At 42.1% G+C, this 17826-nt stretch overlaps 1 protein-coding gene across 1 annotated transcript in view; it reads right to left on the bottom strand.

The window, feature by feature from the left end:
• Positions 1 to 208: 208 nt before the first annotated feature.
• The window catches only part of LOC139709795 (uncharacterized), a 204728-nt gene continuing 187110 nt past the window's right edge, over positions 209 to 17826 (bottom strand). The window contains exons 7-11 of the mRNA XM_071621757.1: positions 6836 to 7363; positions 6355 to 6529; positions 5933 to 6030; positions 4939 to 5110; positions 209 to 4394 (exon numbers count right to left, since the gene is read on the bottom strand). Of these exons, the coding sequence (XP_071477858.1) occupies positions 3942 to 4394; positions 4939 to 5110; positions 5933 to 6030; positions 6355 to 6529; positions 6836 to 7363 (1426 nt within the window). The 3' untranslated portion in view covers positions 209 to 3941. The remainder of the gene's footprint in view (positions 4395 to 4938; positions 5111 to 5932; positions 6031 to 6354; positions 6530 to 6835; positions 7364 to 17826) is intronic.

Raw genomic sequence — 17826 nt, 5'->3', positions numbered from 1 at the left:
GCAAAACTTATGTGACAAAATACCCTGACATGTTGGCCAATATTCATTTATTAATTGAACCCTGTAAGACCCCTTTTGGTAATAACTTTGTGAACTGTAACTTTAAGTACAAAACACACACAAGAAAAATGCCATGTCCAAAAATGGTGCTTACAAAAACACACTGGCATTCTTCTTCTTTGTGTCTAGTGTAAATAGTACACTTCACGGTCTATGTATGCTAACATAAAAATCCTACAACTCCCGAAAGGGTTTTTGTCACATGAAACGATGCTTTCTGCAGAGCCTATACCCCTACCAAAACAAAAACCAGCCATTCATCTTTTCCAGCACAACTGGAAGGGTGGGCTGCGTACCACAACAGTGAACTAATGCATGCACTACATAAACCCCGTGAACCAGTACAGCTAACTATGGAAGAGGAATTTCCTCGGAAAATTCTCTCTGTCAAAATACTCGATGGAAGATATTCCCTTGTGTAACAAAGCTGCTAATGAAATAAATATTCTCTTGGGTTTTTTTTTTTTTTCAATTTACCTTTGTCGTGAATCCCATCAAAACTAACGCTATGTGGACATAAAAGGAAAAAAAAAAATGAGGTGGGAGAGAGACAGAAAGACAGCACTGAAAGAAATGAACTGGGATAAGTTTTGTGCCGTAAACTCCCTTTTATAACACGGCGTGCAACAAAACAACCAATCATCGTTGGCAAAAACCAAACAAAACATAAGCTAACACAATCATGCTGTAGCAACTACCTAGGAATGGAACCAAAATGACTGAATGTCTACAATAAGATGACAAAGCTCACATAAATAGCTACTTTTCTCTATTTGTCGATAACTTGCAATGCAAAGATGCTCGTTCAGCCAGATATGGGGGAGTAACAGAATAGATCCATACATAACGCTAACAAAGATTGTAACACAGTATCCATCGGCTTCAAACACTGCCCTTTGCCAACACGTGCCAGGGTTTGTAAATATTGCTCAAGTAAAAATAAGCACTGTGACTGTTCAATTGTATATATATCCCCCGCCAAAAAAAAGAAAGAAGAAGAAATAAACTTGTTGAAAACATTTTTACGAAAGAGTGGAAGGGCCAATGAATATTTCTAAAGGCAGCGGTATCAAAAATTCACACTGTAGTCTGGGAAAACTAAAGTTTCATCTTTTCATCAACAATGTCAGACTGTACATTTTAAGTAATGAGAGACAGGAATGATTTGTTTTTTCCTCATGTTTTAAGTACCGGTATTGGTTTAAAAAAATGAATACATTTGGCTCATGAATCGCTTCATATATCAAGTATCTGATGACAGTTTCCAAATTTTGTGAAAGCTCAAATTGGTTTGCAGTGATTATGAGAATGAGGTTTGATCAGCTGAATGACACATTGGTAACTTTGAATTTTAAAAAAAAAATTGATATGAATGACATGAGTATGGCCCTATGCCTGGCAGCAATATTACAGACAAAAAATTCCCACAACGCTAGAAACCGGGCAATGTACTGATTGGTGTAAATTTCAGTTACAGCGTGGAATACAGCCACGAGGCTTCATTCAGACTGATCGCCATGGGTCAATGTAAACCATGCCTACATAATTTGAACATTTATCCATTACTGTGAAAACATTGCAATCTAGTGCATCTTGAATACGTATATGCAATGGTATAGTTGCAAGACGTTGTTCCGAGTTAATTTTCATGGAGTGCCTATACAATCTCTGCTAGTTTGAGCGTAGGAATACCATACACCTGGCAAATTGTACAAACTTGAGTCACGTATGCAGCACATTCAATTTCATGCAAATAGATATATAACTGAGAACCGTAGTAAATTTTGCCTTTGAGCAAACAAACACATCTGTAGTACATGTACCTGATGAAGAAACGACTACTAGGGAGCTCACTCTGAAGCAGCTACCCCATACACAAAGCTTGCGAAAACAATTTTCCTAGAAAAATATGTCACTAGCATACTCGCTGAATATGTAAAATGTATTACAAAAGAATTTAATGCTTAGAAAAATGTAGTACAAAACTCCTCATATTTCATCACTTTGTACATTCCTCTTTACATAGCAAAAAAAAATTGTGTTGTAGAAAAAAACATGAGTATTGGTCAGAGTGTTCTGGGATGAAGAAACAAATGGTACTGAACAGACTTTGAGCAACACAGTGTGCCATGACAGAAATGCACGATTATGGAATAGTTTCGAGAAAGTTTGATCACTGTCATTCGGTGTTCCCACCTGATAGATTTTTCTCATACCAAATACTGCAACTATCTTTTTTTTCCCCCGAGCCCACATCACTGGGGACCAGTTTTGCGGAGAAGGATAGAAACTAATTAGAAATGTAGGTGAGAGAATAATAGGATAGAGAGGTAGGTAGATGGCTTGATAGCTAATTAAAGAAGGAGACTAGAGAAGGAGAAAGAAATTTGTGAGCATTTGCTGGTCATCAAAATGCATCTGCTTTATCTTTTCAAAATATACACACTTTTGTCACATTTCTGAAACTTGCTTTTGCAATAGAAAAACAAAAATGAAGGCAATATTCCATAATAGCAATTTAAAAAAAAGACACACATTTGTAAATTCACTGATATAAGTTATCTTGGATATGTATGAAATTCCTCACAACTTGACATAAATAGATCATTCAACGGATTCAAACACAACAGTATATATTGCAGGTGCCGAGGACAGAACTAGAATTTGGGATCAGAATGGGGCAACTTTTGTACATTTTATCAGGCAACCCTTTCTTATTATGTCCTCTCACTCTATTTCAACTGTTACGAAACCCGACAAAACTGACTACGTAACTGACAAGACGGTTTATCACAAGTGCCGCGCAACGTCGTTTGTGACAATCTTTTTGATTCCCCGGAATCCTGCCGCACAGCGAATTCAGGAAATTCCACATAATGAGCTCCAACACGGGAGAAAAAAAAACAACAAGTGACTTTCATACATCAAAATGTGTGGAAGGGCACTGCCGAACTTGTGGCAATCAGTTTTGAAAGACAGAATTTGTGGGCTCTGACTCTCGGAGCTCAATGTTGTCCACAAAAGCCAGCCAGCGATATGTGGTCAGCCTTCTATAAGACACTGCATCCAAGTATCTCAACCACACTTCCATGCTGCATGCAAAAGCCGAAAGTCAGCAGCACAATTTGATGTGGCTTTCCGAAAGATAAATCAAACAAACAAAAAAAAATTGCCAGTCTAGTCCAGCTAGGCCAAATGTCACATCCATGTGTGAAAAAAAGTGAGTTTGTAAGACCAAACAAAGAAAAAAAAACCACACACACAACACTGAAAATATACACACAATGTGCTGCAAACTTCCTTTTGTCATTGACTTTGCAAGAGTTTCTGCTTTTGTTTTTTTAGACTTGCCTAGATTCATTTTCAGCAAGTTTTCCTGTCCAATACCTGTCATCTCTTAATCTCTCTGTTTCACAGAGTACAGAGTACAGAGTACATGTGCTTGCACAATTGAAACACTCCTCACAAATTTTGGTCAAGTTATCATCAGCAATAGCACAGCAAATAATGACAGGTGTGGAAAAATGGGCACTGCTTTGCATTTCCCAAGTCATTAACCACAGCCTTCTTTGTGTTTGCAAAAGGATGAACCACGTGTCGGATTCCTGATCGCACTTTAAATAATCGATTCGCTGCCGATATCTGAAGGCACAAGTTCCGGGAGTGAAATCCGTTTCTTGAGGCCTTGCTCCTCTGCACAAGACTTGGCCTGCCACTTCGACACCACGCTTGGCATGACGACACAGCCCTGGAAAGCTCTCACTGAATCACGGACGGGTGGCCTGACATAGGCCTTCCACTTCACTCAGCAACTGCATTGGTACAAGTTTTAGGGTCAGGGGGGTTTCCACCGTACCCCCTCCCCGGATGATCATCCTTTATCAGCAGTACGAGCTGGTTGCATTCCTGTTGTATTCTTCCGGAACGTCCATCGTCAGCACTGTCGCTGTCGTCGTCGTCATTGTCGCCGACGGAGATGACGGCATCGCTTGGCAGCTGCTGGTGTTGTCTTTGTAGCGGTGCACGTTGCCGTTGGAGTCCCGGGGGGCGCCCGTCTCTGTGGCGATGCTGCCGATGCTCATCTGGCGGAGACTCTCCCTGAGGGCCTCCAGCTGCTCCTCCCCCAACTTCACCTTGTCCTCCAGCTCCTGCACCATGATGAGGAGGCGGGGCAGCATGGTCACGTAGTGGCAGAAGTCGTCATGCTTGTCGTTGGCCAGCTTGTCCAGCAGCATGCGACTGATGGTGCCGTGGCGACTGACGATGCTCTCCTTCAGCTTCTTGGCATCCCGGTACTGGGAGTTGAGGTTCTCCCGCAGCTTCTCCAGGTTGGCCTACATGGTTATGAAGACAGAAGAGGAGAGGAAACAGAAAGGAAGACATTAGTACAAATCACAACACCCAATTTGAGGCTGGTGTTTCCTTGATACAATACAGTACTTGTGTATGGCTAACACATATTGCAAAAGTGGAATTTTCATGTGCACGACACTTTTCATATCGCAAGTTTTTCTTTCTTTCTTTTCTAAACAATGCATTGAAAGCCAGCACCAATTCGCAAAAGTTTCAACCTGCAATGTTTCTGGTTTTATGGTAATCACATACAACACACTACTCAGTAACGCCGGGCATGAACTCAATTTGCTACAAGCGAATGCTTTTAGTTAGCCTACAGATCATGACACACATAACAGATTTCACACTCCCTAAAAATCTCACCATTGCACTACACATAAATCAATTGTAACTGCTCATCTGCCAATCACTGTGCAAGACCACAATTTGCTGCCAGTTGTCACAAAGGAACAGTTTGATGTAGATGAGCAATGCAAAATATAAAAAATAAAAATAAATGAATAATTGGCTGTTGATGCGCACCTTCTCCTCCTCTTCACTGTTCTCCATGCTGCCCAGGACACTGTCCACCTTGGAAATCCTCCTGGTCAGGGACAGGAGTAGCCGGGTCACTCTGTCGATGTCCGCTACGTACATGTTGCACTTGTTGTACTCACTGGCTTTGCAGTGAATCTTTATGCACTCCATGACTTGCCTGCGAATGAGAACCAAGGAGAACAATTTAGAGACTTTTAGTTAAATTTTGATTTATTTTCAGTTCTTTTTTAAAATCTATTTTGATATGTAATGACTACTCTACACATGGTGCCTTTCTATCTAGATTGTGATACCCAAGACTGCTTGACATCATCATTACTACTGTCACTGGAAATAGACCCAAACTCTCAGTTCATCACCTCCATTCTATATACGGAACATTCCAGCAAGGCTGATATCATTCAGCCGACACGTTTAATCCATCCACAGTAGTGGTCCACCGTCCACGGTATACCGTCTCATACAGCTAGGTAAAGTGAAGTGTTGTGAGATGAGTGTGCGGCTCAGGGAATGAAAAGCCCAGATGGGGCTTTGATACCGAGACATTCTCACAAGATGCACAGTGCATTGTCCCCTAGACCATGCTGCCCTGCCTGATTTGGGTTTTATTGTCTAAACCTTTCACATTCTGACTGACATTCTGCATGAAATTCTGGGGCCCTGTGTCATAAAAAGATGTAATCTAACAGAAGTCAGAAAATCACACATAAGTCAGGATTCAGCCAATCAGAATTCGGTATTCAGAGACTTATGTTTGATTATCTGACTTATGTTTGATCTAAACTTTTATGCAACGTGGCCCTGACTACAAATCTCATTGAAATGACGTTGATTGGAATGGCGATCACTCTTCAAACAGTTGGTGACTACACATTTCTGTGAGTGGACCTTCACTGTAGCCATAATTTCTGCTTCTCAGTTCATGCTAGCCCCACCTTTGATGATAAAAGCTGGAAAATGATTTCGGAAAAAGTCTCACCTCTTCATCTCTTCCAGACTGGACATCTCCGTGGCAACCTCTGTCTGCATCTGCTTGATGTCTTCCACCTTCTTGCTGATGCGCTCTACAAGCTCCTCCTAGATTGGGGAAAGGAACACAAAATGCTTCTTGAGTCAGTGAAGTTTTCATTGAGCACACACCCACAAATATTTAAATATATTCACAATTTTCTAAGGTCTCACATCTCAAATTTGATATTTGCTAAAAAGGAAGAATAAAAAAGTCTATGAATTGTACTAGTCAATTTAAAAATTTTAACAAAACATCTCCTGAGATTCAAGAACCTTTCAAAAGGTACTGTGACTGTGGTAGTAACTGCTGCCTTATTTCTGAAGCACATGTAAAACCATGCATATATAATTAACAGGAGAAAGTATCTATGTGGGTGGAAAGACTCTCACCTGTGTCTTGCGGAGCTCTGCGTTGTTGTTGCCGAGATCGTCCGTGTTGCTCATCCCCTTGGCCCTCTTCAGGAGGATGGCCTTGGCCGGGGAGATGCGGAGATACCGCGAGCTGGACAGCACCAGGTTGATGCACTCGCTGGGGTTGCGGGGCTCCGCTGCGACCTCGCTCTCACTGATGGTTTTGGGTAACAAAGGGGGAAGGAATAAACAAAGTCAGTCTCGGCAATGCACTGGTCCTCTCGAGGTGCTGGTACGTGTATCTTCCACAGGTAAAAATATATTACATTTGCTTCCATCAATCTCACACACTTGTCGACCAATGTCTCTTTTAAATCAATGATAGACAGTTTGGGGCATGACGACAAAAACCGTTCTTCCCTTGTCACTGACTTAGCTTCTCTTGAGAATAATCATCAATGAAGATGCTTGAAACTTTGCCCCCCCCCCCACTACCATGTATAAAAGTCAGTTTACTCACTTTGTTGTGGATCCTGCCTTCTCGCTGCCTTCATCCATGTTGGTCATTCTGATGCTGTCACCAGGCTGTTGACCACCCTGCAGCTGGGAGGGCAGTGGGAAGAGATCGGCCAGGGCCAGGCGGTTGGGCGTCAGCGACTGCAGTACCCACTTGAAGAGCGGGTTGCTCTCCTGCTCAATCTCCTTTACCGCCTCCTTCTCCGCCTCCACCTGCTCCTGGACCCAGGCGTTGTCACGGCGACCACTGTCGATCTCGTCCCCTTCCTCCTTGTCGGAGTCGGTGGCCTCGTTGGCGTCTTCCGGGAATCTGGAGAGGGCGTTGAGATTTCTGGTGGTCTCCCTCTGGTCACTGGGCAGGACGATGTTCTCCGGCACGTTGGCTAGACGAGGCGCGTGGTGCTGCGGCGACAGACGAGACTCGTCGGGCGACGATCGCCCGGAAATTGAGTTGGGAGACAGCGATGGAGTAGTCTCTCCCTGTCTGCTGACAGGAACAGGCTCGACTTGGACTTCTAATGCACTTGGTGCTCTGTAGAGAAAGGCACAGAGAAAACACCATTATCAGTTTGGAAATGGAAGCAAAGTTTGACAACTAACGCATACAAGAGATTGGCAATGCTGGATATCTGAAACAAATACAAAGTACAAAGTAAAAGAAAATTACTTCATTTCTTTTTCCTTCGTATACGCAGGCATCCTAGATCTATGATATGCTCCTCTCTCTTGAAATACTTCTAGACTCGGAGTGGATGGATGTCAAGACAGCACCTGACTCTTATATAAACCCCTCATGCTCTCACTGTAACACATACTGCAAGGCACCCTGGGATGACACATACCAATCGATATCTTGGAAGACACGTGACAACTTCTCCAAACATCCAACATTAACACGCTCACAGTCATTCTACGAAAAGTGGAAGGTTGAAGACGGCTTCATTCTACACTGGACGTGATTCAGGCCACAGCCACGTTTGGAACTCTGGAAAGCCGGAGGTCGGATTGCTGTCCGGTTGTGCGCTACCGTAGAAATGAGACTGGTGTCTGCCCTCTTCTCATCAGGCCCAATGATACTGGACACCTTCAATGAAGTGGACACACTAGAGGGAAGATGGGGTTTCACCGGTATGTGATTAGGTCTGACAATACATCAACCTTCCTCCTTCGCATTGGGGGGACGGGGAAGGGGGGGGGGGGCGATGGAGCCTCTACATATTTTTTTGACTTTTGTGATGTCATCATAAGAGGCCAGTCATGATGGATCCTATCACCTGATGCATCATCCATCACATCTAGTGTTGTCATCTCCATCAGGCCTGGAGGATGACTGTCAGCCGGAAGGATGTGGTTAAAACTGGAACATCTCATGACTGACAGCTCCCAAGTACTTCTTATTAATATATCTCATACTCTCTCTCTCTCTCTCTCTCTCTCTCTCTCTCTCACAAACACACAGGCTCCCAACTCCCTTCCAGCTCACATACTTCACATAGCACTCATCAGGAGTAGGATTGCAAAGTTCAAAGTCTGGTGAACCACAAACAGCTCTGTGCTCTAGCACAAAACAACAGCAACAAAACCAAAAAGACCAAAAAACAAAACAAAACAAAACAAAACAAAACAAAACAAAACAAAACAAAGCCCAGGGAGGAGGATATCTTTCTCCACGCCCTCTCAATGACATCTTTTTCCCTTATTAAACTGTCTCATCCAGGTGACACTGTGGGCCACAGCCCATCAAACAAACTTCCCTGAAGTTAGAGCAGCCTTCAGGCACAACAAATTCTGCAAGAAAGGGCTGTCATTGCAATCCTAAAATACACAGGTTAAAACCTAGCATCATGTTTCTGCTTCTAGCTGTGCCAAACAGATCAGAAGAGGTCATCGCCTAACGAGGGTAACCCCAAATGAGATGGGTCTTCCTACAAACGTTGGTGCTTGAAGCAATAGAGGCTTGATATTTTGATACCTTTCTCTACGAAAACTAGCATGAGCACTTTCCTTGCTCTATCTGTTTCTGTTATGATCATTTTGCACTGATCAGCTCAGCCTGAACAAGAAAGGCACCAATCCCATGACTTTCAGACTTTTTTCCAACTGGATCAAGAACAAAACAAGAAGAATTTAAGAATAAAATAAAGAGGGAGGGGGGGGGGGGGGTGTTAAGAAGTGATATTCATAGGAAAGGCCTTTCCTCTGCGAAACAATCTGTTGTAATAACATTCCCTGGGGTGAAAGTTGAGACATGCAGTGACATCTTAAAACTCCCCACTGCCTGCGGACGGATTGTCTGATGAAAGACATCCCTTATTCTGTTGAAAAATGTAGCATGGTACGTTATCCTACAAACAGCCTTAAAATACATTTACAAGGAAAAAAGAAAAACACCCTCTGCCCTCTCTTATATCAACTCTAACATTCAGCTCAGAAAGAAGAGATTATATTTCAAATCAGAGAAGCACAGTTATTTCCCAAAGCAAGACTCATCATTATCTTTCAAGTTTATGAGTACCCTACCTTGATGTGAAAATATGGCACAACCTGATATCAGTGTTCTTTTCTGGTTGATATTGTTTGGCATGTTGGCTAATAATATACAGGTCGGAAACACAACCAGCCATAAATATGACCCCTGTGTTACCCCACAATCCATCATTCTTCGCCTGACACTTGGCAGTGCGATTTTGCCCCCTCTTATGACTTTGAATAGAGGATAGAGCGCAACAGGATCACAGGGGGGTCAAGCGAATTAACATTCCAGGGATGAGAGTGGACGTCAGTGGCCAAATTCTGTGGGTTTCGTTTCCTCCCAACTTCTGGAGAATGGTTGCAATCACTTCAAGATTGGACTGACCGAGGAAAATGAAATAGAGCACACGTTGAAATATTTTTTTCTCAAGTGCAACTTCCCCTCCTCTACACCCCCCCCCCCATTTTAATGGAAGAGGGAAGCATAAGGATGGTCAAGAATATGGAAATGATGTTTGGAAGATGTACGGTAAAAAGTCCTTTGAATAAAAGATCCATGAAAGCTCGAGAAATGTCTCCCAAATTTTAAAAGCAGTTTTACTAGACACTAAGGAAGTGATATGCGCTATATAAGCACTGTGTTATTATTACAATGACCATCTAAATGGGAGTGAGTTAACACACAACAGAGGCACAAGTCTTTCTTGATTGGAGGAAATGGCCTTTTGATCTTTGAAACAAGAAACAAAAAGGATCATGTGACCTCAAGCTATCAGACTGAGACCAAGGTTGTGTGAGCAGAGCCTAACAAAAGACTTCACAGAATACAGGGGCCATTTCCTATTACCCTAGTCTTGAGATGGGCAACCTGCAAACATAATAATCATGTCATGTATATATTTGCCCTAAAGCTTTTGGAAGACATTGCTCCCCCCCCCCCCCCCGAAAGAAAGGTACACTCAATATGTACATGGTTCATGGTCATCTTTTTGAAGTTTTGGTTGGTGCATATCAATATGGACATTTGCCATAGGCCTATATACCAAAGCACACAACACATACACCACCTGGGGACAGGGGAGAAGTTCTCCGGAGATTTAAGATCAAAACTTCGGTATAATTAGGGTTGAGCACCAAGACAAGAAGTGATTGGCTTGGGCAGAAACTATTCCCAAAGCCTCCTTGACGTCTCCATCCTTATGCGCCACTTTACTCCTAAATCAGCTTTTGGAAGAGGATAACACCAGTGACCTTTGGGCGCCAGCATCCCACATTATATCCACAACTGCTCGGGGTGTGAAATGAGACCTGTTCATTTCATTCCGGTGGAGATACCTTTTTCTGACACACCATAACAAAATATGAGGCAATCTAGTGCAGGTAATAGCTATGTACAAGCACACACAATTGCAAGTTTTTCAAACCCAGCACACAGTTTGACTATTTAAAAAAAAAGGAACAGGACAATTCTGCACTCGAAACTTTGTGGTTGCATTAAAAACCCTTCTGCCCTCATAAAGGCGAATTCCTCCCAAACACTGCCATCTCTGCCCCACATGAAAGGCTGATACAATCATCCCGCCACATTACTGGGTCACACACTGTGTTCAATAAAGCCCTATGAGCATGTGATTTCATTGGCAGAGATCAAAATGATCAGAAAAGAAATATCACACATAGAGAAAGAATCTCACCGCTGGATGACCTTTACACCAAGTAGCAATGGTCTATTTTCAAGTCCGTCCAAAAGCCTCCATCTGATCAGCTATATTCTTGATACCAACTTCTTGAAGATTTTCCCCACATCCCCTTTGTAGGACAAGGCACCTCTTTGTGTGCACGCACAATGTTCAGCAATCTGGCTGAATTTTTCCTCAAACTTCCTCACCCCCCAAGAACCAGCCCCTAATACCCCTCTCTCGCTTTTGCAAGTCTGCCGCTAGAACAACAAATTCTGACAACCTCAAACTAGAAGACTGGCCTCCCTTCTTCAGTTTCAGGAGCTGGGAGACAAACCATTTGATTCCCCCAATCCCTTCTCAATATTTTTTATGGCCAGCTGTTTAAACAGGAAATGAGCAGCTCTTTATAGGCACACTTGGGACACTTTCACAAGAAGGCACCTCCATCCAGTCATCTGGATTTGTAATCCTATGATTAGAAATATCCTTCAAAATATGAAGTTTCATCTGAACAACCAATTTGGGCTCCATCATACAGTAGCTCTTAGCTCTGCCTGGTAGAACATCTGCTTTGTAGTCTGAAGTTCAAGAACATGCATTCATTCTATAAATAGGGCAAAAGACTATCATGGGCCTGACAGCTCCATTTCAGCTGGGGAAAATGGTATCTATTCCTTTAATTCTCCACCACACAGGCACACACCCACTCTCTCTCTCTCTCTCTCTCTCCTTCTTCTTTAGTTGTCTCTAAGCAAAGCATGATTAATTGCAGAAACTGTAAGAATAAATCCACAGCATTCTAAATCTGAAAATTAATCATTATATTGTGTCTGCACACTTCTCCCTATTTTTTTTCTCCCAGCTGCCATTCTCCTACATATTGACACCCACAACACTGCCACCAAAATGAATGCAAGTTTGCAGGAAGCAAGACTAGCAACTGCCAAATGGCATGGCGAGATTTACTGCCTCTCTGACCTCAGATGACCTTTGCCCTGGGGCCAGTATGACCTCACCTCTTCCCCTTTGCTCCTGCCTCTGCTCATAGGGAGTTCCTCTAGATAGGGAGACACCTACTCTCAGGAATGAGGGGGAGAGGCTAGACAAAACTCAGCATTCGGAATCCAAATCTCGAAGAGAAACAGATAAATCCTGCATATTTCTCTGCTGGGATATACAGGTACAAATGTAGATATACACACACGGAACAACAGCTTCCTAAACATTATCCAGCTGACAATGAAGCCTTCATTACAGTGCAGTCACTGTTATGAAAGAAGTGCAATATACTCTTCACATATTGCCCTGTTGGATAGTCACCACTGTGGTATTTACGGCATGGCACTTGGGAACATGATCACCACTGACAAGGAGCATGATCAATCATGTTGATTCAGAGAGCCTTTGACATCAAGGTTGAAAAAAAAAATGAAACTTTTCACATTGGAAATGGTTGATACATGGGGAAAAACTAGAAGCTCACTTCAGCACAAAAACACAATATCCTATACTACAGCACCAATATTCCTATCCCCTATCTTTATTCCGGTTCTCCTGATAATATTTGCAGAGCACCACTTATTGGCTGCTGGGGAAAAAAGTTTGGGAAATCACAGTTTCCAATTATTTTGTGACACATAAAGACTGTGCTCAATGGGCCATATGATGGTGTAGGGTACATCAACATCAAGCGAAATTGCACTTACCACAATGAGCTGGGAAAACAGGGGTTGTCGGACACGTATCACACACGAATATAATGTCGAAAATGATTCATATGGGGTCCCAGTAATATATCAGTTTTCAGAATTGAGTCTAGCCGTGGTCAAGACCTGGTCCCCTCCAAATGACCGGTCCCGGAATGTGCACCCACCAATGGGATTGTCGCTGTCAAACAATGATCAGGCCATCACAGAACTAACTGCTTTTTATCAGCCGGTCTTTGGCATCCTCAGCCAATAAGCACATACCAATTACATCACCTTGCTCGGATAGGGGTAATAATGGGGGGGGGGGGATGGACAGAATCACTGTATTGACTGGTATCTGATTAGCAAGAACGAAAGAAAAAAAAAAGCATTGCTCAAAAATCAGGTCACAAACCCAAGAGTAAACAGAGAGAGAGAGAGAGAGAGAGAGAGAGAGAGAGAGATAGGGAGAAAGAAGTGCAGCCAGAGAAGTTTGGTACACTAACGGCGAAATTCCCATCTCATCACAAAGGGAAGAATTTGTAATTTGCAAGACAGTAACTACTGGGGATAAAGCTCACAAAAAACTCACTGGACCCTTGGAGGAGAAATACGTAGAATATGAATGGTAAGGGGAGAGAAGAGAACAAGTTTAGAAAAGCTTCACATACCACACCCTACTTAACAAAGTTTACATAAACAGACATGACTGACTGAGATTCACTATTCATATGATTATTCTCACAACAACAACATACACACTATAGGCAGTAACATTAAGTTTCCCATGCAATTTACACATGAAGAATTAAAGAAAAATAAATTATGTATGGATACATGTATGGTTCTGGCAAGAAGAAGCAATGCCAATGCACAAACACGCACATACACACACAGCAGACTGCAGAAGAAACTTGTAAAAAATCTTTGGAACATTTTGGAGTAGGTATTCTCAGACACATACCCACATGTTGAACCAATAATAAATAGCTAGCTTATACTTGCAACTGCATTCTCCTCTAGATCCTCCTCAACAATAACAACTGAATGAATTAAAGAAAAAAAATCCTGATTTGAAAAGGATACAGAAATGACTGAGCTGCTGAAAGATAAGGTACCAAACCAAAGACCCAAACTGATTATGTTTTTTTTTTCCCACCATATTTGTTCAGGACCGCTTTGTAGGATTACCAACTGTTCCTTCTTCAATTGCAAACTTGTTTCAACAATGGATAAGGGGTTCTTACCAGAGAGGGGGAGCAAAAGGGGAAGCTCACTTCCTAGGGCTCTAGACTGAAGGCAAGCAGTGGAGATTTAGGGAAATACCTCTGTTAGTGGTGTGTAACTAGTCCAGTAAAGCCCCTTTTGGTTCAATTGTCACACACAGAGCTCTCTCCTCACCAGTTTGGCACACCAATACAAGGAATGTATGCAAAACTCTCTGATTGTCCAAAACACTGCTGAAAAAAATAATGGTGTGAATTACAGAACACAAGCCAAATCCCCACTTCACTCAGAAATGCTAGAAAAAAAGTCAGTTTGAATTTAAGCCTTACACTCACAGCAGTGGAATTTCAAGGAATGCTAATGCCTTGAATATACTCATACTATGGCCATATACCAAGGGCGATGCATCAGAGGGTTCTGTACGGTGTACTGAGAGGATGGATAACAGGCTGGTAGCCCCTTCCTGGCAAGATGCAATTCTATGCGATAGTTGGGATACCAGTGTGGGGAAATAGCAGGGCAATGCTTGAAAGGATGCCTGGGTGACCTATTGGGTCATTCAAGTTCACTGCCCTGCGGGTTAAGGAACTCCAAAAACCAGAAGCGATTAGGCCAATGTTTTACATCGTACTCATTCACATCACGACTTGATCCAGACAGTAACATATTTGGTGTCTATCTGGGTGGATGTGGTATCTCAAAGTTTATCACTTGTGCGGTTCAACCTCATGCAGTTTATAGCTGGTTGGTTAAATGAAGTACAGGTCTGACTGTCATTTGGAGAGCATGATACTTGTGTTCTTTAGAACTGCATAAATATTTCATGGAGGTTGTTTTGAGAGGTTGGAGGGCCAAAAATAAGTCTGCTGCTCCACAGTGATCTAGGCAGAGGTGGCAGGAAAATTGCATGAAAAAACTTTTATGTCTAGTCATACGCAAACATGGATACCACAGACGAACCCCCCCCCCCCCCCCCCCACGGTTCAGTAGTGTGGTCAGTGCCCTTGGACAATATGATTCACTGGTCAGCAGTTTACATTGAATCATGAGTTTACTTTGAATCATGAATTTACTTTAAATCATGCATTTCTAGCGAGAAAAACAAAAACAAAAACAAAACAAAAACAAGATTGACTTTAATCATGTGAGTTAAGGCACTTTGGTCACATTTTTTGTCACCTTTCTATACTAGCCACAGTTATGTATGCAAGACTTGTAATAGTCTTCATATCCTCAAGTGTCACAGATAAAGAACACTGGAATGGCAAGTACTATGGATACCCTCAGTCCTGAACTGATAAATGCATACTGACACAGACATTTTCCCCCCTAGGTTTCAAGCATGGCTCACTCATCTTACAAAAGTAGAATTCGATCCCTAATACATTGTCCTTTTAGAGGTTGACTGAGATTGGGTATTGCCATAATTCCACCCCACGGTTAACTGTCTACATTTCCTCTCCCATTATTTTCCACATCCCCTTCTAAAAAAGGGCAAAATGTTACCACTAAGAGGCAATTCACATTTCCAAGCCTCAGTGACACAAATCTTGCATTTAGGGTTTTGAATGAAGAGGAGATTTGTTCTGCTGGGATTTAAAAAGGTGGTTTAGTTCTCGGCTCTGAGGTTTGCCTGAAGAATATCGGCACTGACTCCATCTGTATTACAACATGACTCAAATAGCAACATTGGGAGATTCAGCACAAGATACAACACTGTACTTTTCCTGTTCTCCATATTAACAGTGAGGCAATCTATTCATAACCAGAACTAACTTTGAATGGTTAAAAAAAAAGAAGAAGTAAAAAAAAAAAAAGAAGAAGATGTGAACTGAATTCACTATTCAATCAAGGGTTGTATATCAGATATTTGTACATGTCTGGTCAGAATTATAGATTTCAGTAGTGACCAGATAACAAATCAGGTAACTATGCACTACGATTGGTCGACAGTTGGCAGATAGGGCCTTTATACAGACATTTGCAGTAAAGACAGGCTCTGGGAAATTCTCCTGAATATCATTCTGCATGATGACTATCATGCATATAGGCCTACATAGTACACACAAAACTACCTACAAACTAAGCTGATCTTGCAATCAATTCACTAACCCTTTGTGCATTTTGAGTGCTGATTGGCCCACAAAAAACCCACAGCATTGTACCAACTGTCCAAACTCCCTAGCACAGCAAGTGTTAAATATTCCCTTCTGAACTGCTTCTTCACAACTGATTCTGAATTTCAGACCAGTGAGAGCCTACACCTCTAGCTGTATCCCCATTTATTACTTGTGTTTACAATCAAGACTGAGCTTAGCCTCTTGTCAGCGAGAAATAAAGGCTACAGATGCCCTGGTACAATTGCATTGTTTACAACAGCCATTAAATTCACACTTTTCATTGTGGAAAAAAAGGTCTCCCCCAAAAAACGTTCCCTTTCCGAGGTTGTTTATTTCAGTCGACGGTGCCTTCACAGAATTCATAATTGCGTCAAATTCCATAGAATTCATCAAGCGAGGATGGATACAAATGGAACGGCTTAGGGGAAACCCGTTACAACCAGCTCCTGTTTTGCAGTGAAGCATATTTTCGCTGCAAACACTTTCAGAACAGAAAGGAACAGGTAGGGGGAAAGTTTTACGAAGTATGAATGGCAAGGATGGGGTGTAGGCCTACATTGTATATTAACGGCAGAGGGGTAGAGCAAATTGGGTAAACTACACAGAAACTGCCCAAAAGGAGGAAGAAGGATGTGGCTTATTTGTTTTTTTTTAGTATGTAATAGCAAAGCGCACAAAAAGGTGCGAAATAACTCATTTTTTTCCCCCCGTCTCAATATGCCTCTCCCTCAAAAGTCGGGGATTCTGAAATATTAGCATCTATTCCTCTAATCTAGTTCATCTCAGCGTAGAAGTGAGGCATGACTCAACTTGGGCTGCAAAATAACCACAGCATGTCTTAGCATCATACCCTAGCCCCCCCCCCCCCCATGTTACTCCCTCCCCTCTACTACCACCTGACAGTCTCGAGCTTCATCCTTCAGCCATAGAGTACACCAATGACACTTGCTAGTCTTTGTGATAGTCATAAACACGCAAGTCTGGAGTAATTGATATACCTGACATCATTTAACTTCATACTTGTAAAAACAAATTCCACTGCAAGGTTACTACTCTGCAGATGAGAGGCACATTGTGCTATTTTGTGGCTCTGTAGTATATTGTCAAACTCGCCTATTTGCCCCAAGAGGTCAACGAAGAAAAAAACGAAAGTGCCGTATCGCCAAGTGCTTGTGAGTCATTTCCAATATGGTTTTATTTTCACTTTTTTTTTTCTTCCTTCTAAACAACTCACCTTCATCTTCCATTGATGTTTACTCAAACTCTTATGTCCATGGATGGTAAGTTCATTGGCAAAGCTCAACACTCTGTTTGATCATACATTCTTCTGTGTTCAAGAAGCTATACAAACAGGTCTCCCCCCCCCCCCCCAAGTGTGACTTGGTGGCTGTTCATTTAACCTGTTCATGTAACCTGTTATGCTGTTACAGTTATGATTTTCCCTGCCTGTTATATAAATTGTTGTTGTTGTTATTTTAAAGATCGAAAGAAGAGAATACAAATATATAATATAAATATATAAATCTCACGATTCAAATTGTTACGAGTCTCCTCGACTTACTTAATGGGTAGTACAAGCACCCTCCTTGCTTCACCGAAATATCGCTTCCGCATAGAAACTCTATCAAACCATGACCAAGGCATTGCCCACACTGAATGCTCACCACCCGATCAATTATTCCACTCAATCACATGTCCCGATCACAAATCTCTGAGAACCAATTGTCAAAATACAGGCAGCTATTTGTATCTACTCCTTTATTCCACCACTTCCTCATATAATAGAATTCTGAAAATTACTCATGT

Source organism: Diadema antillarum, unplaced genomic scaffold (assembly GCF_040938485.1).
Source record: "Diadema antillarum isolate AM-2024a unplaced genomic scaffold, OU_Dant_1.0 seq00001471_RagTag, whole genome shotgun sequence".
Classification (NCBI taxonomy): Eukaryota; Metazoa; Echinodermata; class Echinoidea; order Diadematoida; family Diadematidae; genus Diadema; species Diadema antillarum.
This window is presented reverse-complemented; position numbering and strand designations above follow the sequence as displayed.